This window comes from Cucurbita maxima, unplaced genomic scaffold (genome assembly GCF_002738345.1).
Source record: "Cucurbita maxima cultivar Rimu unplaced genomic scaffold, Cmax_1.0 Cma_Scf00113, whole genome shotgun sequence".
In the NCBI taxonomy this organism is placed as follows: domain Eukaryota; kingdom Viridiplantae; phylum Streptophyta; class Magnoliopsida; order Cucurbitales; family Cucurbitaceae; genus Cucurbita; species Cucurbita maxima.
The window spans coordinates 70,229-92,225 of record NW_019272129.1 but is presented as its reverse complement, the minus strand read 5'-3'; the positions used below and the strand labels follow the sequence as shown (position 1 = coordinate 92,225).

The window sequence follows — 21,997 nt, the reverse complement described above, 5'->3', positions numbered from 1 at the left end:
AAAAAAAAAAAAAAAAAAAAAAAAAAAAAAAAAAAATCTCCCTCTCTCTCTCTCCCTCTAAAGCTAGATTTTTGGAAAATGGCCAACCGGATCGGACTTAGGGCTCAACCAGTGAAGCTCAGTTGACGCAATCAGTGATTGCACGCAATTTTGCAATTTCCCACAAGCGTTAAAAATTCTTTCCCTTTTTCCGATTTTTAAATCTCTCTCTACCTCCCCGACGGTAACGGAGTTTATGGCTTTACGCGAAGAATGTGGTTTTGAGTCTGGGGCTAGTCGCTGCAGTTCCATTTTCACAGTTCGTCCTTATTACAACTTTGCCCCTCTTACTTCTCCTATTTACGATACTATCCCTATTAATGCTTAATAATTTACCCCTTCTACCTCTCTTATTTACGATACTGTCCCTTTTTGTTTTTACACTTCATAGCCAATAGCCCATTATTTTTTTTTTTTTTTTCTCTATAAACTTTACCATTTTATTTTTTATTTAAAATATTTATTTTAGTTTTTTTTTTATCGTAATCTCAACTTAAATTTATAGAAATTATTTATGTTTAAATTTTATAAAAAAAACTAAATGGGTCACTTTTAAAAATAAAATTATAATTTAATCTCTATAATTGTTCATTTACATAGTTTGATAATCTATATTTTTCGAAAATTTTCGTAAATAATTTATATTGTAAATAGATATAAAATTATATTTACTTTTAAAAAACCATATTTGATTTTAAATAAATAAAATGGTAGGTTTAAATTTTTGTATCCTCCATATTTGATTTTAAATTTTTAAAAAACCATATTTGATTTTAAATAAACAAAAATGAAAAATAAGTGAATTTCACGCGTTTATTTATTTATTTATTTATTTATTGTCTTTTTAAATCAAACATTCCATCGAAAAAACAAAATAAAATAAAATAATCAACGCAGAAAATTATTGCGCGGCTTTTTTTGTTAAATTAAATATTTCTGAAATTCATTTAAATTTTTTTTATTTGTATTTTATTTTTCTCAGACTCGCAACCGTCGCCTTCGCCATTTCTCAGAAAGACAGAAACCATGAGAATTTGCTTCTCACCTTCATCTCTTCTACCAGTCTTCTTTCTGATCGTCCTCACCGCCGGCATTTTCAAGGATGTCGGATTCAATCGCTTCGCAGAAGGTGGACAAAGGAGAATCCAAATTACAGATGATCTCGACGACGTGGTTGACGATGAAGAGGACGAATCTTGGAAGGAATGGGGCAAGAAAAAGTCTGCCTCTAGCGATTTCGACCTCCCGCCGCCCGATTTATCCAAGATGGAGCTTCCGGAGATCCAGGCTGAGATGATGAAGCGGCAATCTGGTCCAACTATGGGATTTGTGAAGCTTCGGCTCGGCGTTCGTCGGACTCCGGTAAGAAATTTTGCCAATCTCCCTTACTGAGATGTTAATTCGATTCCGGAAAGTTATGGACGATTTAACCGCTGCTGGTCAAATTGTTTCCGGTTTATTTGATGAAATGATTTTTGAATTCGAATGCATGTCGAATCTGGATTTTGCGACAGGGAGTTTATGTAAACGGATGCTAAAGTTGAAACGAGAAAACCTTGAAAATCTCGATTGTTTTGTATTTTCTGTTAATTGAACGCGTATACAGCTCCTAATTGAAAAATTCGGAGACTAACGTCTTCACATGAACATGTTTTACCAGCATTTATCACTATTGATTGATTTCAGGAGATGGTGGCTACGATTGCAATGCAATGGACGAGAATTCTGAAAACTGGATCAATCGAGGCAAAATTTATGGCGGTAGACCTCAGTACACTCATGTTCACAGTGGACAGAGGACAAGACTTGGATGAGGTACACTTTAATTACCCGATTCTGGAACTGAAACTCCTCAATTGCTCTCCAATTCGCCTGAAAAATATTTTTGACACCCAGATTTGGCTTTTTTATGGGATCCAATCAAAAGCCTAAACCCAATTCCAATCATGTAGTTCAAGTCCAACAGTCTTGGATCATTTTAATTTTGTCATTGAAGTTCGATCTTAAATTTTGTGAACTCCTGATATTGTTTCTGCATTATCATAACCGTCCCAGATAGATTGGATAGGCATAATGAGATGAACAGATTAGGAGGCTGCTACATTGTGGCTGGTTCAAATCTGTCAGCCACAATGTGACGGTTTTCTAACAAATTATCGATGAGATGACAATTCTAGAAATGTATTTTTATCCCATGAGAAAAAATCACATTAGAATATCAGTGGAAACGCCTTTTGTTATTGTTCTTACATGTTTTTCCTCCTAAATTTACTCTTTCCATATGCAAAGTTTTAGTGTTTCTCATTGTTCATGGCTCAAATTAATGGTTCAAAAAACTAACAAAAATGAAAATGTATTACCAAGAACATGATTCCTCATACCTAGTTTTGATCAAATTCGTTCTAGGCTGTTCTCTGTTTTCACTTTCAGAAATCCACCCATCAAACAAACTCTGAGTAGAAAAAAACAGTTCATTCTTTGTAAAAATGGCAGGGAGTTCCTCATCATATCTTCCATAACAGGAGAACATCTTTTGAAATCCAGTTCTTGTTTCTCAACATTTTTTGTTTAAATGTTCATTCAGTTGAAGGAGTTTGTGTTTAACCATCCCGAATCGTACGAGATCAAAATTGGGGAGCAAGCATTTCGAAGACCTGGAGACCCTCCTGTTGAGGAAGTCATTGAGATGCTCCAAAAGGATAAGAACAAAGCTGATGACACCAATCCTTCAGAAGATACCGAGCCATTGCATCAAGAATTATAGAACCAATATGGTATCAATCTTCAACTTTCAAACTGGGATTTTTGGATTTGTTAATCTGTTATAGCTTTTCAATCTTGTTGTAGCAATTGAATGGAAATTACTACAAAAATAAGTTCTTGCCCCTTCTTACATGGGAATTATTGTCCATAGACCCCTGGGGACTCTAGGATTTTGCTCTCCAGTCCCTGTATTTGGGCTTCTTTTTTTGTTCGGGTATTTGATTTTTAGATATTATTTTGGTCGATGTATTATTAGGTCTCATTCCATTTTAGTCCGTGCAAACTAACCTATAGTAGATACCAATTTTGACATCCTAAGTAGAAGGATTAGAATATAACAAATTTGAAAACAACATTTATATGTATACATATATACATATACATATATACATATATGCATATACATCTATACATATATACATATCTACATAAACATATATACATACATACATATACATACATACATATACATACATACATACATACATATATTGTTAAATAGAAAAGTAGAGGGCAGTTTGAAAAGCAGGGTAGTTTTAGCATGTCAAATGAATGATAGACGGTTTCAGGTACGAATGTTTGTTTTGGTGTTTTTGGTTTTTTCTCTTTTCTTAATAATCAGCTACCATATTGTTTTGAATTGTTTATTATTATTATTATTATTATTATTATTATTATTATTATTATTATTATTATTATTATATATTTTTTTAGAGAATGGAATTGGAGGATTGGGTAAGCATGAGAAAGGGGGAAAATCAAATTCGTTAGTAAATTATGAGCAAATTAAACCGTTTTAGAATGTAATTTATTATTTAAAAAAACTCAGCTGTTTAGGGGTTAAGAGATGTGAAACACAATGTAAACAATCGATGAGAAAACAATTTTTAAAAAATAATTAATTAATTTTTCATGTTAAAAATTAAGCCTATTAATATTATTTATTCATATTTTAAAAATCTAAGTTAGGGTTTTAAAATTTAAAAAGATAACCAAAATTGTGCTTATTCTTTTTATTATTTCTCAATAAATATTTTTTATTTTTTCTTAGTAAAATATTCCAATTCATAGTAAAATTTTAAAAGCAAACATATATTTTATTATTATTATTATTTTAATGTATATATAGTTTTCAATACTTAATTTTATTTTTTAAAACATATACAAAATGCAGATAATAAAACACAAAAATTCATAGGTAAACTATAATTTTAATTTTAAAGAAATAAGAACATTAATTTTTAAAACATTAAAAAAATTTTAAATACGATAAAATTCATGGTAGGAAGTGAAGAAAAAACAAAAATAATTTTTAAAACAAAATCATCAAACTATATTTTATTTAATACAAACGTAATCTCGTTAATAGTTTATATTTGTACATTTAATCTCTTCATCAATAATATATGTTTAATGATAGGTTAATATTCAAAATTTTAATTTATCGTCTAATAAATATTTTACTTATTTAATATTTTAAAATTTTATCTAAAAGAATTCAATTTTTTTTTATAGTTATGTTTAATTATCTATTACCCATAATTTTTTAAAGTTTAGTACCTACTCAATACTTAATAATTTCTTTAACATAATTTTAAAATTTTTTAGATTTATTATATTTTTAGAATATTATAAAATATATTGGGTATAATTTATCCCATAATAATACTAATTTATATCTATTAAATTTAATTTTAAAAATAGTTAGTTCAAATATGATTAAATTTATAATTAAATTAGATTCTTAATACTCTAAATCAATTAGACGTATGATTTTCAAAAAGAATATCTGAATATTTTTTAAAAAATTATAATTTTAAAATACTGAATGATCTTCAAATCGAATATCTAAATATTTTTTGAAAATTAAAAATTTTAAATTGAGTATCTAAATTATTTATGAAAAGGGAAGGAATAGAAATATAAATTTGTAAAAATATTATAAATTGATTTTTAAAAAAACTAAAAATAGGCGAAGGGCGACAAACTCAACCTGCTAGAGCGGTTAGGCTATCTGCTTTGCAAATCTAATTGTCACCGGTAACCGCCGGTTTCCATCATTGATTTGGCGGAGATTATTAGTTTACACCAAACATTAACGTCTCAGTCCCAATCCCTTCACCATTTCCCGAGGCAACTTTCATCCTTATCGTCACGTCGTCGCCGTTCGTCGCGAATCTCCGATCGCCTCTCTCTCGTCCGGTTCGTCTCTTCTGCTACTGTTATCTGCAATTATTGATTGTTTCCTTTTTCGTCTTTCATTGTTGGATCGAGAAGTTTTGTGGTTGATTGTCGATTTTTGGTTTGTTTGATGGATTATCGGGTATGTCTTGTGGTTTGATCGGTGTTGTTCTTTGTTGCCTATTGGTACGATGTTAGATCCGTTTGTTGTTTGTTGTTTGCTTTTGAATCATTGAATGGATGATTCTACGACCTAAATATACGATTATGTGTGCGTATGTGCAGCTGCGGTTAGATTTTTAATTTATACTTTTGCAGGTTTAAATCCTTGTTATGTGATTTGATTGTGAAAACTTGTTGTAAATTAGAGGGATATTCGGGATGTGTTGATGACTCGTCGAATTGATGTTGCACGAGGGGAGTTACCTTCTTGTTTGTTTTATTGTTCTGTTTCCGTTTATCGAGTTGGAAGTTACGGATGCGACTTGTTACTTAGGTCTAAAATTCTCAGGAAGATAGATTGTCGCACAGTTGAAATTGCATCTGGAGCATGTTTTTTTTTTTCTTTTTCTTTTTCTTTTTCTTTCCTACCTTCTTCCTTTTAATCGAGCTGTTAAGAAGATATGTTTTCCTTTGCCAGTTGTTGGGAGGTTCCAGCACACGAGGACTCCCTTAGGATGGCAGATAATGATGGAGAAGACACTACCTCTCGTGGAACTGAATGGGAAGTTGTTTCACTCACTGCTTCGGCATATGAAGCTGCTCCTAGTGCGAAGGAAGATGAACAGAGTGATGAAAATAAAAGCAATTTGTATGAAGCAGAAACTTCCCACGCTCTTTTTATGTCTAAGCACTTTGTATTTCCACCAAGTCAGCACGAGAATTTGCCATTGGAACAGATGGCGGGAAATCTGATGGGAAGTCTGAAGATAGCTTGAATTTAGAAGGGTTGGGTGAAACCGATGAGTTTTCAGGGATTGATAAAACTACAGAGAAAGGCAGCAAGTTGTCTTTTCATGGTGATGATTTTGGTGAAAATACCACATTACAAGATTTGAATCTGGTTCACAAGGAGCAGGACCTCTTTGGTGCCCCTACATATAGTTCTTTTCATGCTGAAAGTGATCTCAGTTCAACGACATTTGGTGAAATCCCTCCACCTGAACCTACTGATCAAGTCTCAACTCCAGAAATCTCAGAAACTCCTAGACTCAATAGTAAGAGCAATAAGTCCAGTCTTCCTTGTGGTGCTTGGTGGAAGAGAAGATCTGCTAGTTTATACTCTCATGCGAAAAAAGCGAATGCATTTTGGTCCATTTTCATTGCAGCAGCTGTTATGGGACTTGTAATACTTGGGCAGCGTTGGCAGCAGGAGAGTTGGCAATCTCTGCAACTGAAGTGGCACATTAGTGTGAATGATCAGGTATGTTGATTCTTGTTTCCTCCGTATGGTTGCATTCCGTAAATTCACAGCTGCTTCATTATCATTCTGTGTGCATATATTTGTCACTGAATTTTAAGTTTTCAGATTTCAGTCTGTAGAATGAATTGAGAATGAGATTTAAGTTCAATCTCAACAAACGCAATGGTACTGACAACTAAGATCTAGTGAAAATAGATTATTTGTTTAGGATGATTAAACTTAGTTGACATCCATCACCCAAATAGGAGATTAAATTCTGAGAATTGCTACTTAGCCTGCTAGCTGTTAATTTCTAAGAAGAAGAAACTGCTGCTTTGGCTTGATGTTGAACTGCCAAGCTTAAATTTTACAAGTAGAAACAATATGAATGAGCAAATTGGTGGGAGAAATTCGGGGACCTTCCATCAAGGTAATCGAGTTTTGTTGAATACTAACCAATTTGAATAGCTAACCCTTATTCTGTCAGGGGAACTCATTAATGCTAGCAGTTTTGTTGAGTACTTTTTTTTTTTATAATGGCGAGTGCTGTTGTCTAGCAGCATCTTGAGTAATTCTTGTTTCACTATAATACATTTGGTTGTAGGAAATGCGTAAGATATTAAATCCTTGGTTGAGAACCACCATGGATTAACTCATTCCCTCTTATTTCCCCGAGGCCCTTTTGATCACTAGGTCAACTCAGAATGTTCTGTTGAATACTAAGCGTTTTGAATAGCTAATTCTAATTCTGATAAGGGGAACTCATTAATACTAACAGTTTTGTTGAATACATTTTCTTTTATATATATCGATGAGTGTCTGCTAGGTTATATGCATCTTGACTAATTTTACGAGACAACATTCAAACTCTACTACTACGTTGGTTGATATGAAACACCTAGGATTTCCACCATTGATTAAACTCGTTCCCTTTTATTTCTCTGTGACCACTAGGTCAAGTCCATGATGGTTGAAGTTTTGTTGGATACTAATTGTTTTGAATAGTTAATTCTAGTTCTGAGGGGAACTCATCTTTTTTTTTTTTTAATTATATTGGTGAGCGTCGTCTGAGCCAAGTTGTTTACATATTTTCATTTCATTTCCTTTGGTCGATAGGAAATACATAGGATATACTACATTTGGTTGATAGGAAATACAACTGACCCTACTACATTTGGTTGATAAGAAATACATAGCATATTAAACTCTAGGTAGGCAATGGCTGGGGATTAAACTCTTTTCATTTTATTTCCTTCAGACCTTTATGACCATTAGGCCAACCTATGATGGCCATATTTTTGTTGAATACTAACCGTTTTGAATAGCTAATTCTAATTCTAATAAGGGAACTCATTCTATGGGTTATAAAGCCAGCTTCTTATCATGCTCTCTATTTTCCAAGCCTCGTCTTTGCAACCGTTGAGGAAATATATGCAGAAATCCATGTTAAATTTTTTAGTTCTTAGGTTTGACTTCTTGACTTGCAACCACACACGGGCCGCGCCATCAAGGCACGTTTATTAACAACTTGTTTCAATTCTCCTCGTGTTCGTAGCAATGCAATACATTTTCTGATTAAATTTTTGAGATAGTGGTTGAAAAACTACTTGTTGGTTGCTTCCCCCATTAACATTATTATTTGCGATAAACATTACTTGGCTACACGCTGGTCTGTAGGTATTATATATACTCACATACTCTCATCCCCATTTAGAAGAATGTTTTCTTCCCTTTTCATGTTGCTGTCTTCTGGCCTTAATTTTCATTACACTGCTACAATTGCAGAAGACAAACCGAGTGTTGGGACCAATAGCTCGGCTTAAAGATGTGATCGTGGGAGCCCAACGACGCGGTTCGTCGATCAAGTCCAGCCCCAATGAGTTATAAGATGATGACGATAACTGTAGAAAAGGAGGAAACAGAATGAAAGAAAGAAAGAGGTTATGAGTTATAAGATGATGACGATAACTGTAGAAAAGGAGGAAACAGAATGAAAGAAAGAAAGAGGTTTGTTGGTAGTTTGAATGGTTGAGTGTCTTTGGCCGTCTTGCAAACTTGACACAAGTACTTCGGGGAACATATTGGAGTTTGATTATTTAAATTAATATTTAATCTTGGTGGTATAGTACTATATTGCAGGGGAACATATTGGAGTTTGATTATTTAAATTAATATTTAATCTTGGTGGTATAGTACTATATTGCATTGTACATTAGCTTAATCAATTGGATGGATGAAATGTAAGTTTGGAAGGTCAACCTCCCTATCCCTATGGACTCATTTTTAGGTCACATTTTATTTCAGACCTTGTCGCTAACTGTCCTGCAAATGAGATAAAAAAAAATGACACGTTTATAGCTCACTGCATAGGGTCATTTTCTTCATCTAATTTTCTTATGCATTTATTACTTAGGAGTCATCCAAAAAAATCAATTAAATCTTATCTAATCGGTTTGGTCGATTTGAGCTAGTCGGTTGGTTCATTTTTCTAAACTATATATTTTTTGAGATATTTTTAATAAGTTCATATATATTTTAAAATTTAGCATTTTTCTTTTGAAGAAATATAGTCAGTTTTCATTACTATTTTTTTTTTTTTTTTTGGATAGAAAGGATAGTAACGGTTGGATGAAAGTCCCATAAATCAATACTCTCTTATTGGCATGAGACTTTTTGGAGAAGGCCAAAGCAAAATAGTAATTGTTGAATAAAAGTCTCATATATCAATACTCTCCCATTGGTATGAGACTTTTTGGAGAAGACTAAAGCAAAGTCATGAGAACTTATGCTTAAAGTGGACAGTATCATACTATTATAGAGAGTCGTATTCAACTAAACCGTAATAATGAAAGTATGAGAAACAATAATGGAATTAGTGAACGGAATTGGCTTTCTACTGGTCATGTATTTTTATGCCAACGCTATAAATGGGAAATTGAGAACAAACACTATATATAAGAAGAAAAAGTGAAAAGAGGGGGGATAATTTGTATGTGGTTCCTTTTTATTCTTTTGGTCTTTACCTTTTTGGAGGCAACCCAGAGAGCTGTGGCCATGAGAGGCAGCCATGGAAAAAGAAAAATTGATAGGGTTTAGGGTGGGATTTTCTTGTTGCTCAAACTTACCTCTTTTTTTTCTCCATAAAATTTAGGCACAGACAGATCCTCCGTCGTCTCAATCGATAATTTTTTCTCCCGTTGCAAAAATATTCCACACTAATGTGCCTATGATATACAATGCAACTGCCACCTTGAATACATCGTCCCATGAACCTGCACCCATCCCCACAATACAATTCCATTCAATTTCAATTCAGTTTTTTTTTTTTAAAACATAAGTTTTAGTCCTGAACTTTTACCAAGTTTTAATCACATATTTAATTGATAATTATTTTCTAATTAAACTTATAAACAATACTTCTAATTATAATTTTTTAAAACTTTATTACTAATAAAAATGTTACATAAAATCATACCAAAAGTTTAAATCTAAAATATAGTTTTAAAAACATTAATTCTATTTTTAAATTTGACTTAAAATTCAAATATATTTGTAACAATGGTGAAAATATTACTAGTAACAAATATACTTTTTTAATAAAATAGTTTTGAAATGGAGCTTAAATGATTATAAACCTATTTTTATTTTCTTTGAGGAGGCATGTCATTTCCTCATTTAAAATTTAAAAAAGAACTTGGAAGAATAAAAGGAATAATAGAACGTTCTCCAACTAACCTTGTTGGAGAATGTATCCGGTTGCAGCTGTACCGAAGACACCGGCGAGCACCCCGGCGGTGTTTGATAATCCTAACAATACTCCCTGTGTATGAAAGGCAACTAGAATGATTAATCATTATCAAAATGCTAAATAGGTCATGATCATGCATCTCGCCACATGTTTAAGAATTCAGGGACAATAATATTGCAGATATACGAGGTAAAATGATTCAGATTTAACAGTAGTTTGTTAACTCACAGCATATCGTGGTCCAATATCTTGGTGATTGGAGTAGAGACCAGATTGTGAAAATGCATCAGATCCCTGTCAACAGAAGTTTATAAATCAAACCGAACATAATAATTGCAACAGGGTCTATATGAGAATTAAGGATGGAAGGGAAAAAAATTCAACTCTATCAAAAACTTGGATATTGCATGGTTCCTAGGCTTAGGATCGAAAAGGGTCGAATCGTAGTCCTATTTTGACCTTATTTGGTGTGTACTGCTCAGGATGGGTTATAAGATTATCTGTCATTTCATTTATCAATGAAAAGTTATTTCTTGTTAAAAGAAAAATGGTTGGCAAGTGTTCAGAGAGGAGTCCCACATAGAGTAATTAAGGAGTTGATCATAGGTTTATAAGCAAAGAGTACATTTTCATTAGGATGAGGACTTTTGTAGAAACTAAAAGCAAAGCCATGAGATATTTTCTTTTGGTGAATTGTGAAACAAAGGAATGCCAGAAAGTTTTATGGTATATCTAGGGGCATGTGGAAGGTGTGGGATCTTGTCCTTTTCATGTAATCTTCTTGATCAGCTAATGCTAACTGTTCATGTAATTTGTATTTACATGTATGTATGTGCATAATCGATCTAAGTTTAAGATAATTTATTTTCTATTTAAGAAAATGCGAATACCTGACAGCATGCCATGCATAACACTGCCATAGCAGGTGTTCTAACGCGGCTCAGCAGAGTAAGGAAGAAGGCTGGTCCCAGAAATCCAATAGATTGCATGATCTGTATCCAAAAACACTCCACTGTGATTATTTACCATAAGAACATAAAAGTTCCTTAATAAACCTGAGTGAACTAGGCTAGAATCCCTGCATTTTATGACCTGTAGGAACCAATTAAACCGTAGAAGGTGAAAATATCGTTCATGCAGTTGTAAGCAGTGGGCAAAATGAAGTGCATTCTTGTACTACATTCGTCAATTTGAAACAGATTATTCTGTGAAATTTATGTAGAATAGATATTCAAGTTAATTGTGGTATGGCTATTAGGAAAGAAACTTGCCTTTCGAACTCTAGTGATGGAAAAACCTCTGCTGACTAGCGTGTCTGCAATCCATCCTCCTATATTTGCAAAAACTGCCATGGTCAACCATGGCAGAACACATAAGAGTCCAGATTCAGTGAGGTTGAACTTCAAAACCTGAGACAGCAACCAACAGTTCAATAGAAACCTTCAAATGTCTATGTCTGAATGCTGAACTAACAATCATCCTTCACATAATTATCACAAAGACAATGAAAAACCTTCAACCGTACAATATGCTGGAGTCTGGAACGAGTTTATTATAGGCACACGGGGTAAAGCTATTTAGGTACATCAGTCATGCACCAAAATTATGAACGAAGACTTGCGATTTGATTATTCACTTCTAGAGTTGTTTTTTGCTATGTTGAGATGCAAGAATAGAATAACCTAGAGCTCAATGCTGAACCCTGAATTACCTGGTTATAGTATGTGGGCATCCATGTCAACAGAATGAAGGTTCCCCAGTTATGGCAGAAATGGGAGATTATAAGAGCCCACACAGGTGCTTTTGATAAAATTAATTTCCACGGAATAACTTCCACTCGTTCCTTCGAAATGCTTCCATCAAAGATAATTTTCTTTTCCTTTGCACTGAGACCTGGATCTTCTTTTGGAGAACTATACGCCTGACAATATAACAGAATGAGAAGGTCGAAGATAGAAACTTGATTCAACAAAATAACATGAAAAGAGCACGTGCAACTCAACGTTTCTATCTTTTTACTAATACCTAATTTCTTTCAACTATGCATTATGCCCATGACTGGCCATTAATGTAATAATAACTCAGCATACTTCTTTTCTCATTGCTTGGATCTTCTCTTCATGATGGCTGCATAAATTTGATTTTCTCTAGTGGAGTGGAGAACTATTGACTTGCATGTTTAAATTTCTATTTTAATACGCAGGGTTAAAATTATAATTTAAACGCAGAAGTGAAAATTACTTTTGTCAGCCACAGTGCAAACCATATACTTCCGAGAGATCCAAATGAGTAAAACACAGATGCCCATCCAAATTTGTCAATTAGCACTGGTGAGAAAGCCAAGCCCGTTACAGAACCCAGATACATGCCACTGTACACCAGTGCAAGCGATCTGCTTCTCTCTGATACGGGAATCCACTTTGATATAATATTGTTCATTGCTGGCATAGCAACACCCTGCAAAGGAGACACATAACACAAATAAACAGTTCTATCAGGTGTAAACTCAAAAACAGTCGTAGTTCAGAGTAATTCTCTGAGATAATGTGAGCCAGCTGACGCCAAAACGAGTTCGGGAAGAAAAATAAAATAAAATAACAGACAGTGCTACTCATGATGATCAGATCATGATATATTAGTTGAACACATGAACAAAAGTAGAGAAGTACAAAAAGCCTACCTCACCAATTCCCATGAAAGCACGCATCATAAGCAGGAAAGGAAGCCCAATTCTCGCAGCAATTGGTGTCAATATAGTAGCTATCGACCACCATACTACTCCAAAACCCAACACAAGCTTCCCACCAATTTTGTCTGCCCATATCCCCCCAACGATCTAACCAATAAAAATACACACATTATATTTGACAGAAAAGTTAGTTATATCAGGAGAAATTTTGGGTTGATCAAATCTAATCAAACCTGTGTTAGAAGGTAGCCCCAGAAAAAGGATGACTGGATCAAGCCAACTGTTGCACTGTTCCAATTAAATTCTTTTGACATTGGGAGTATGGCAATACTCATGTTCACCTATAGAAATTTGTTTACACATTTAGCTCACAGTAAAGTGAATTGATATTATTTATGACAGTATATTGAAGACAGATAGTAGAACTGAGTTATTGACATATTGAAGAGAAATTGTAAGGTTGCTCATTTTTAAGGATGCCATTTTTTCTGCAAACAGAAATGTATCGCGTGTTTTAATTGACAGACTACTATAGTCACCATCTAAACAGATCAAGCAAGCCTTTAAACACTAAAGTTAACAAATGACTTGGATTCAAGATAAGTGTCAATAGGAAGAGAAGAGAAAGGAATAGTACTCACACGATCCATATTGCAGAGTAGAAAGGCGAAAAAACAAAGCATCACAATCACCCAGCGTTTGGGAAAACGATCCCACCAAGGTGATACTATCTGGTCATTGCCTTCGATAAAAAGTGCATCACCTGACCCCTCTGCCCATGCCAATGCATCCACATCTCCTTTCGTTATATCAAAGTCATTTGACTTGTAATGAGCAGAAGTTTGGTTGACCTTAACATGCCGAAAGTTTTGACATTGCAGCCAAATAGGTCCACTCGTAAGAATGTAAGCTGCAGTGCAGTGAGGATAACATCTGGATTTTCCTCTTGACCAACTGATGGTGCTTTGGACAAAAGGCAATCTTCGTCCAACAGTTTTATCTGTACAAACTCCCGGTGGCTTCAAGATTTTCCCATCTTGGGTCATTGCATGAAGAAATGTGGAACATGAGATCTTAAGAGAACAATTACTTAATCTCAAACCATGTGACTTCCTAAAAAACATATTCGATTTTCCATATTGAGCTGCAAAAATTACTGAACGTTCTACTGCGGAGTGAGAAACTGTTTTCTCTATCTTGCACAGTTTTCCTGCAAACATAAGAGCGGACAATGAAATGAGTTTTCTTAACGGCCATTGAAAAGCTTCAAACTAAAATTAAAGAAAGAGAGAATTAATCACTATCAGGACTAATGATAATTGGTTTAAAAAAAATGTTAAGAGCAGAAAAGTACAGCATAATCAGACTTTAACGCGAAGATTTAACAGACATTATTTTCGGAAAGGTAGTGCACAACGTCAGAACACTTCCTCCATAAATAATCGATTAATTTGGGAACCTCAATAACAAGGTTGATGCAACCAAATATAGATAGACAATCAGAAAGTGCGAATAAATAGTAACATTTGTCCAAAAAAAAAAAAAAACATAAAACACTCCTTTATTATCATATACAAAAAAATTAGCCATGGATGAACTTACATACCATAAAGCGCATCACCTCTGAAATTCAAAATGACTGAATTAAGAAGAACTATCTAAAAGAAAAATATACAGAAAACAAATTTTCGCAGAAAACGTTCTCAGTTAACAAAAAAATTGCGCCGAAATTAAGCCTCGCTCCATTCCACTACATACGAATCACTTCCCGACGCCATTAACTCCAGATAAAACCTCGAGTAACTGAAATGCGGAAGAACATTACGGTACGAAAACGCAGGTACAACAGCGAACGAGTTTTCATTACAGAGTATACACAGAACGCATCAAGCAGGAAGCACAAGAAATTCAATATCGAATAAGAAGCATCCAAAATAAGACGAGAATAACAGGACAATACCTGAACCAACAAAGGAACCGAAGTTCCGATTAGAAACCAAACTGCCGATGGCCATTTTGAACAGAAAAAAGCTCCACTAAGCGCTCAAATTCAAGAAAAACACTGTTGTTGATGAAGAACAAAGCGCATGATTAAAGTTATGGCAAAAGATTATCAGTAAATCCGTCCCTCAGCTGTAGCCTGCAAGTTTTTCTGACGTTCTTCGAACTGTAGAAGATAAGCAATTGCTTCTGATTTAGAGATTCATAATATCCCATATTCTTTCTATTTCTATCTCTCCTCTCAACAAGCGGGAAGAATTTTGTTGTGAAGTGACAAAATTAAGGGATTGAGAGATGGACACGTGGCGGATCACCCTCCGCGTTATGGCGGGCCGTACTACTATTGGAAAAGACGAAAATACCCTTACGCTAGAGACACTCTGTACAATTTGACTTGAACGAATTCTCCTCTATCACGACTCATTTGTCAATTGCCACCTTTCTTTTTTTTTTTATCCAATTTTAAATTATTTCAGCTTTTTTTGATGTGACAAAAAGTTTTAATTCAACGGCTTCACAAATTTTATATTTTTCGTTTTTTTTCTATAATGTGTATAATTCTTTTTTATAAATTAGTTCAATTTTCATATAAACAATATCGACACGGATTAATTGTCCACTTTGAGAATAAGCTCTCGTAGCTTTACTTTAGACTTCCCCAAAAGGCTTCATACGATTGGTAATAGTATTTCTCACTTGTAAACTCATGATTTTCCACTAAATTAACTCACGTGGGACTCACTCTCAATAATAATCATAACAATCCTCCTCTCGAATAAAGTATATTATAATCTCCCCTTAATCGAGGCTTGACTCCTTTTTCTGGAGCGCTCAAACAAAGTACATCTTTGGTTCGACACTTTAGTCACTTTTGACTACACCTTTAAGGTTCACAATTCTAGAAGTGTAAGAATAAAAATAAACACGTTTTAGAAGTGTAAGAATCAAAATCAATGCATTGTTATATACAAATGGCACGCAGCTTCATGTTCTCTATATCACAAATATACAAACAGATGGGAACTTCAACGTATCCACATGAACTTATAGGCTATTATAGACACAAAATATTAAGAGGAAAATGAAGGAGAATGGGAGTGTTTCAGTTCCTTTGGAGCCATTCCTGTATAGCCGAACGAAGAGCACGGTTGGGGACAAGGTTGCGGTGCTCGAGCCTAAGATTCGTCATTGGCGAAGTATCATGTCCACTGTCTAGCCATCCTCTCGCCGCCTCTGCTTCGTACGTAAAACCATCTGCAGCCACATGTGGATCCAGCATGACTTCCTGTGGGAAAAAAACCAAGCCGAGATTGGAGACTTTCAGTTCGAAAAAACCAGTACAAGATCGAACCTCAAACGAGCAAAGATGTGGACTGTTACCTGAAATATGGGACAGATAAAGTAAGGGGGAGGTTGCAAGTGTTCGGACGAACCGAGTTGGATGGACAATAGGCCCCCACAGGAAGCTCTCATTGGTCCAAGCACCCTCCAGACATCAGTAATGAGATCGGGGCGACTCTTTCGGTTCATATCACAACACCTCAAGGCCAATCGAGCGAGCTGTTCAGCCTGCACGAATGGCCAATCTCCCGCTAAAGGATCCAAAATGGATTTTAACTTTCCATTTCCCACTGCATATTGGACTTCCTTTGATATCCCTATTGCAGATCTACCAGTTAACAATCGTAACAGTATAATCCCGAACGAATAAACATCTGACTTCGTCGTTAGCTCTCCAGATGAAAGATAATCAGGATCCATGTAAGGAAAAGTTCCCTTGGGATTGTCAGTTCTCCAAACAAGTGTTTCATTGTCGTTCGGCGTTTCATCCCGAGACAATAAGCGACAAATTCCAAAGTCACCAAGCTTGCATACAAAGTTAGCATCAAGTAATACATTTGCAGGTTTCAAGTCACCATGAATGATGCTGTGGGGCTTACTTGAATGAAGAAACATAATGGCCGAGCATAACTCAGTGGCGATGCGTATTCGTGCTTGCCAAGGTAAAGGTGGAGTATTGTTCTTGCAGCTGAGCTTATCCTCGAGGCTTCCGTTACAGAGGTATTCGTAGACGAGAACCCAAGCTTCGGGACAAGCTCCAATGAGTGTGACAAGATTGGGATGTCTCATCTTACTTAAAACATTAACCTGATAATACCAAAAGACAGACCGACAAAATAAAAATCCGAATAAATAAAAAATCACATCAATACAAATTATTCATACCAATTAAACAGAAAATGAAGAAAGATTTAAAAGAAATGATTCACCTCTTGTTGAAATTCAGAGGGGCCTTGAGAGCTATCAGAATGTAGGATTTTTATAGCCACCATGGTATGGCGCAAGAAGCCTTTATATATGCTCCCATATCCCCCTTCTCCGATCTTCAGGGAGGGATTGAAGTTTCTAGTAGCTTCCTCGATCTCCCGAAACGGAAACTCCGTAAAGAACTGTGGAAGGATCGTGCCTGCGAGCTGATTTTTTCTAAGCTCCTCTGCTTCCTTAAGTGCACTGTCGCGTTGAATCCGCAACTCCTCTCGCTCTCTTTTGTAACTTTGTAACAATTCAACAGCAGAAAGAATCCTTTGCTCCAACTCCTTCACCGTCAGATCAGATTCCAAAAGTTCTCTCTCAAGGCTTGCCTTCTGATCTTGAGCTATCCGGACCTCTTCCATCTCTTCATTTAGTTGCTTCTTTATGCTTTCAAGTTTAGCCTTTTCCCTTGCTAGTTCTTGTTCAACCTCCTTCCTTTGTTTCAGTTCTTCAGCATGTAACCCTTCTGCAGCTTTAACCTGTATGATTATCGTGCAAAACCTAAATATGTTAGGATTATACCGATTTCGTAGACTAGCGTAACACGTTTGAAACGATAAATTACACTTCCAAAGGAAAACAGTAGGCCCCACTCTTTGCATTATACTCGTAATCCCGAGAATGAACAAAAACTTGGATCGTTGAATTGTATTTAATGACATGATAAGAATACTTGGCAGAAATGTGTCTAATGCATCAAAAGCGAAAGCATTTTTGTCTTTAAAGTATCAAAATTGTTATGAACTTGTAATCATAAATCAACTTCAAAATTCGAAACATAAATGATTTTAGGCAATATATCAATCTCACCTTGCATAGAGCATTAACGGCCTCTTTCTCAGATTTTCTACGCGCAATTGCCTCTAAAAATGCGTCACGCCTTGCGTTTGTAGCCTCCATCATCACCCGTTCATATTGATTGTAAAGGTAATCACTGGTTTTCCCATCCTGCTAAAATTGGAGTAAATTCGGTTTGCTGTTTTACTTGGGCTTAAAGAGGGTGGATAAACAATAATAATAAAAATGCATCGCCAAGTAGAGAGTCAAGCTCAGATTGCTTTTCATTAGGTGACTAGAAATTAGGATTTGTTGCTAAAATATCGGTATTAAATCCGAAACCCTCTTTCTTACCCTGTAGCAGCAAGAAGTCAATTCAATATGTCCCCGGAAACTCTACAATAATTAGTTTCCCAGATCATATTCCGGTGCGTCCATTGCATTGAGAAGAATTAAATTACATGTATACTTAAAGTTCAAGAAATATAGTTACCTCCAGCCCATTTTCACATAACTCGACCCTGGAAAGTGGAGAAGGAGCCATGTCAATCACACCACGAGGAGAGCGTAAGGAATTGTCTGACCTTTCATATGGACTTCTCCTTTCCAATAAACTCAATTTGTCAAAAGTCTCATTAACGTCCAAGCTTCTTGCAGTTCGAACCCCGTTCATAATATTTGGAGAAGGAGAAGGATCTATTATGCTCTCTCTAAAATGGTCAACAAGCAATGATCTCCCTCTAAAACGTAAATCCGAAGATGGACTCCCGACTTCCCTGCTGTTAACCTGCTCCAATGGAAGTGACTGAGATCTGCAGTGGGAAATTTCCAGGGCCTCAGCGTCTGGACTTGTTTGTGGCGATGTACCTGCAGCTTCTACTTGAGCTCCATCCGTTCTACCCTCCCTGGTACTCCCATCAATCAGATTACCAAGTCTAAGATTTTAACAAACTTCAAGATAGACTCTGTGAAGCAAACTCCCAAGCAATTTCATGCAAAATCTTTTGATAAAAACATCAACCATACCGTGGGAATAAGAATGATCGATGTAGTTATGGGTAAAAACATGCATCTTAGTAGGTCCAATTAGCTAAGTAAATCTGCAAAGCACTAAGCAGCAATTAACCTGGTGCAGATGAGGTTCCCCTTGCAGATAAACTCAATGTGACAAGAAGCAAGTGCCTGTGAGCGCACATAAAAGGCTTTCTTAGACTTCAGATCCACCATTCTCCTAAAATATTCATCATTATGTTAGCAATATTAATTTAAATGTTAACAATAGCAACCAAAACAACAAAAAATCGAAACTTTAAAAGAATTGATGTTAATAAGCTCGCATTTCTATAACCAACTAAAGGCATCACCAGCCAACCTGAACGACGATTGCAACAGGTGAAACACTCTTCACATATGCATACACACACAAACACATATATATGCATGCCTAAAATTCTTCAATGTATGTAGCTGAAACACGCTTTACAATTTCTATATCATTTGTTATACATGCCTAAATTCTTCAGCACACGTTGGTGAAAAACTCTTTATATAAGTGATACAAAAGATTCTTCTCAATGCATTCTTTGCAAAAAAATTATATTTAACAATTTAGCCTTAACATATCCGTGCCCGCAAAAGCAGCAAAACTCGCATTGTAAAGATAAATCTAGGGCTGTAATATGGTGCTCGTCACTGTTAACGACGTCCAACAAAAAAAAAGTTACAGTTGGAGATCTCTATGGGTGTATATCAATATGAAAATGGCAAGGAATAGATTTGCACCTCGAATAGCACTTGTCTACAGCTGCTCCCATAACAAGCTTTTTAATACCGTGCAGGGAAATCATATCAACTATTCCCTTTTCGATACTCTCAGCTTCAGCACATAATCTCTCAGCTTGAACCTGTATAATTTTACAATGAGAACATAGTAAGGAGCTATAGAAATAAAAACAAATTAATGATGCACATAAAGCTAGGGATGAAACATGTAACAGCCCAAGCCCACCGCTAGCAGATATTGTCCGCTTTGACCCATTATATATCGTCGTCGACCTCACAGTTTTAAAACGCGCCTACTAGGGAGAGGATTCCACACCCTTATATGGAATGCTTCGTTCCCCTCTCCAACCGATGTGGGATCTCACAATCCACCCTCTTGGGGACAACATCCTCGCTGGCACACTGCCCGGTGTCTGGCTCTGATACTATTTGTAACAGCTCAAGCTCACTGCTAGCAGATATCGTTCGCTTTTGCCCGTTATATATTACCGTCGGCCTCACAGTTTTAAAATGCGTCTACTAGAGAGAGATTTTTCACACCCTTATAAGGAATGTTTCGTTCCCCTCTCTAGCCGATGTGAGATCCCATAAATAAAAGGTTGAATATCATTTTTACTAACCCATTTTCCAAAACTAAAGAAAATCTAACTAAATATATAAAAATAGGCCAATAAGAAAATTAAACTGATGTATGCATACCCCTTCTTGAAGACAGTATAGAATATACTCATTCATGATCCTCCGCAAATTTTGCTTCTCAAACTCATGATAGGCTCTCACTTCCTCTTTCTGCAATGAGTTCGCTGGAAATTTGGTTCCCACTGGACAAGGAAAACGAGTTTAATAATCGAAATAGAACAAGCAAAATCAAAAGTCAAATTACTCATAAACATAGACTTACTTAATGGAATCATCTGTGCGGGGACATGAACATGGAGGAGGCAAATCTTCTTCCCATGTGAGGATTTTAGTGCATACCTCAAAACTGATAAGCACTCTTTCACATCTTTCCCAACAGCAACACCAACTACATCTTCACTAATAGCTCTTACTGGCTCTTCTACAATCTCTCTGCGTGAGCTGATCATAATTGGTGAAGCTTCAGCATAATTAATTGGACCAGCTCGACAACCGCCATGACAAGAAACTCTAGGAAACTGAATCTTCAAAACTCCATACGAACTAAACCCAAGAATATTCCTCCAACGTTTTGCCTCTCTAAAACTGTGCCGGTTCAACTAGTAAATGGATCCCCCACGCCCAAATGCTTCAGTTGAAAGAAAAATGGTAGAAGAAAGTGGGGAATCCTAATCAGAAAAAAGTTACATACAACGAATCTTCTTTTTTCTTTTTCTTTTTTTCTCAAACTCCTCCCTCTCTTCGTCTCTGGCTCTCTCTATCTCTCTCTCTCACCAATTTCATGATGCTCATGAACAACATGAACTCAACCATCATAAACAAAGCGCCAGTACGGCAAACTGAGTGCGATTTCAGAAAAACAAACTCAGTAAGACTGGAAAAATCAAGAAATTAACCCAAAAAATGACTCAAAAGTCAAAACACGAATAGAAATGAACAGATTATGAATTAGATAAGGGGAAAACCCCTTTCAGACATGTGCTGACAATTGTGATCTATCCTAATAGCTCGTTTGTCTTTGGCGCCAATGAATCCGCGATAAGAACAAAGAGAATGGTGCTCTCGCATTTACAATGTTTGAATGGAAAGCGAAAGCAAATGTTCATCCATTTTCCTACTCCACCGTTCTGCTTTGCCGCTTGTCGCGATTCGCCGATTCCTCGAACGCGAAAATTCCTGGAACTGACGGAGAGAGATCCTGCAAATTTTGTTTGAAGTTCAAACAGGATTGAATTTGGAAGCAGTCCCTCATTTTTTTTTTTATAGAAAAAATATCGCTCAATTCTTTATTTATAAAATATTCTCTCTTGTTTGAAGGTTGCAGAATATCGTCACGTCGTTCTACGTCACTTTCATTAATTTTTCATATAACATTCTAACATTTATATTCTCTAAGGTATTTTTGAAAATACGAATATTTTTTATAATTTAATTTTTTGAATTACTTTATTTGATTAATTTGCTCTAAAATTAGATGTTATGAAATTAAATCTATGAAAATAAGATGTCTAAAAATAATTACAGACCTAAATTAATAATAATATATTTAATTAATTTTTACAAATAAAAGTTTAATAAGCCAGGAAACTACTAATTAACTAAAATTATTAATTAGTTAATTAGTTAATTAATATAGTAAAATTAGAAAAGTTTATTTTCAATA

General features: G+C 35.3%; 4 protein-coding genes across 5 annotated transcripts; 2 read left to right on the top strand and 2 right to left on the bottom strand.

Annotated features, from left to right (window-relative positions):
- The first annotated feature begins 1,011 nt into the window (after positions 1-1,011).
- Positions 1,012-3,051, top strand: LOC111473291. Its single transcript, XM_023118839.1, has 3 exons — positions 1,012-1,401; positions 1,726-1,854; positions 2,624-3,051. Exons 1-3 carry the CDS (start codon positions 1,066-1,068, stop codon positions 2,801-2,803), a joined length of 645 nt encoding a protein of 214 aa, XP_022974607.1. The 5' UTR covers positions 1,012-1,065; the 3' UTR covers positions 2,804-3,051.
- Positions 3,052-4,816: 1,765 nt separating this feature from the next.
- LOC111473293 (ATG8-interacting protein 1-like) lies at positions 4,817-8,516 on the top strand. Its single transcript, XM_023118840.1, is given in 5 exon segments — positions 4,817-5,004; positions 5,624-5,877; positions 5,880-6,406; positions 8,171-8,273; positions 8,341-8,516. Coding segments are annotated over 3 exon segments (846 nt in total). The 5' UTR covers positions 4,817-5,004; positions 5,624-5,660; the 3' UTR covers position 8,273; positions 8,341-8,516.
- Positions 8,517-9,230: 714 nt separating this feature from the next.
- Positions 9,231-15,055, bottom strand: LOC111473294 (ascorbate transporter, chloroplastic-like). Its single transcript, XM_023118841.1, has 11 exons — positions 14,783-15,055; positions 13,464-14,032; positions 13,056-13,163; positions 12,814-12,969; positions 12,375-12,590; positions 11,845-12,054; positions 11,405-11,542; positions 11,024-11,125; positions 10,362-10,427; positions 10,121-10,205; positions 9,231-9,657 (listed from the first exon to the last, which is right to left on the bottom strand). The coding sequence occupies exons 1-11, from the start codon at positions 14,835-14,837 to the stop codon at positions 9,560-9,562; spliced, it is 1,803 nt and encodes a 600-aa protein (XP_022974609.1). The 5' UTR covers positions 14,838-15,055; the 3' UTR covers positions 9,231-9,559.
- A 701-nt stretch (positions 15,056-15,756) lies between these two features.
- Positions 15,757-21,610, bottom strand: LOC111473279 (U-box domain-containing protein 33-like). Of its 2 annotated transcripts, none has more exons than XM_023118823.1 (9): positions 20,597-21,610; positions 20,395-20,516; positions 19,696-19,817; positions 19,040-19,144; positions 18,407-18,818; positions 17,947-18,087; positions 17,094-17,615; positions 16,204-16,971; positions 15,757-16,108 (listed from the first exon to the last, which is right to left on the bottom strand). In XM_023118823.1, exons 1-9 carry the CDS (start codon positions 20,781-20,783, stop codon positions 15,926-15,928), a joined length of 2,562 nt encoding a protein of 853 aa, XP_022974591.1. In that variant the 5' UTR covers positions 20,784-21,610; the 3' UTR covers positions 15,757-15,925. The 2 variants fall into 2 exon arrangements, with proteins under 2 accessions (XP_022974591.1, XP_022974592.1); XM_023118824.1 differs by having other exon boundaries at positions 15,926-16,108; positions 17,947-18,084.
- Positions 21,611-21,997: the final 387 nt, after the last annotated feature.

Bases quoted from the DNA above. Each gene is read 5' to 3' on its own strand.
- LOC111473291 (XM_023118839.1), top strand. From the start codon at position 1,066: ATGAGAATTTGCTTCTCACCTTCATCTCTTCTACCAGTCTTCTTTCTG. The intron at 1,402-1,725 runs GTAAGAAATTTT...GATTGATTTCAG, and splicing joins TCGGCGTTCGTCGGACTCCG to GAGATGGTGGCTACGATTGC. The intron at 1,855-2,623 runs GTACACTTTAAT...ATGTTCATTCAG, and splicing joins GAGGACAAGACTTGGATGAG to TTGAAGGAGTTTGTGTTTAA.
- LOC111473294 (XM_023118841.1), bottom strand. From the start codon at position 14,837: ATGGCCATCGGCAGTTTGGTTTCTAATCGGAACTTCGGTTCCTTTGTT. The intron at 12,591-12,813 runs GTAGGCTTTTTG...TCTCCTTTGCAG, and splicing joins CTTTCATGGGAATTGGTGAG to GGTGTTGCTATGCCAGCAAT. The intron at 12,055-12,374 runs GTAATTTTCACT...TTATATTGTCAG, and splicing joins TTGCACTGTGGCTGACAAAA to GCGTATAGTTCTCCAAAAGA.
- LOC111473279 (XM_023118823.1), bottom strand. From the start codon at position 20,783: ATGATCAGCTCACGCAGAGAGATTGTAGAAGAGCCAGTAAGAGCTATT. The intron at 18,088-18,406 runs GTAACTATATTT...CTCCAATTTTAG, and splicing joins TATGTGAAAATGGGCTGGAG to CAGGATGGGAAAACCAGTGA. The intron at 16,972-17,093 runs GTGAATCATTTC...TGGTATTATCAG, and splicing joins CCTCTGAATTTCAACAAGAG to GTTAATGTTTTAAGTAAGAT.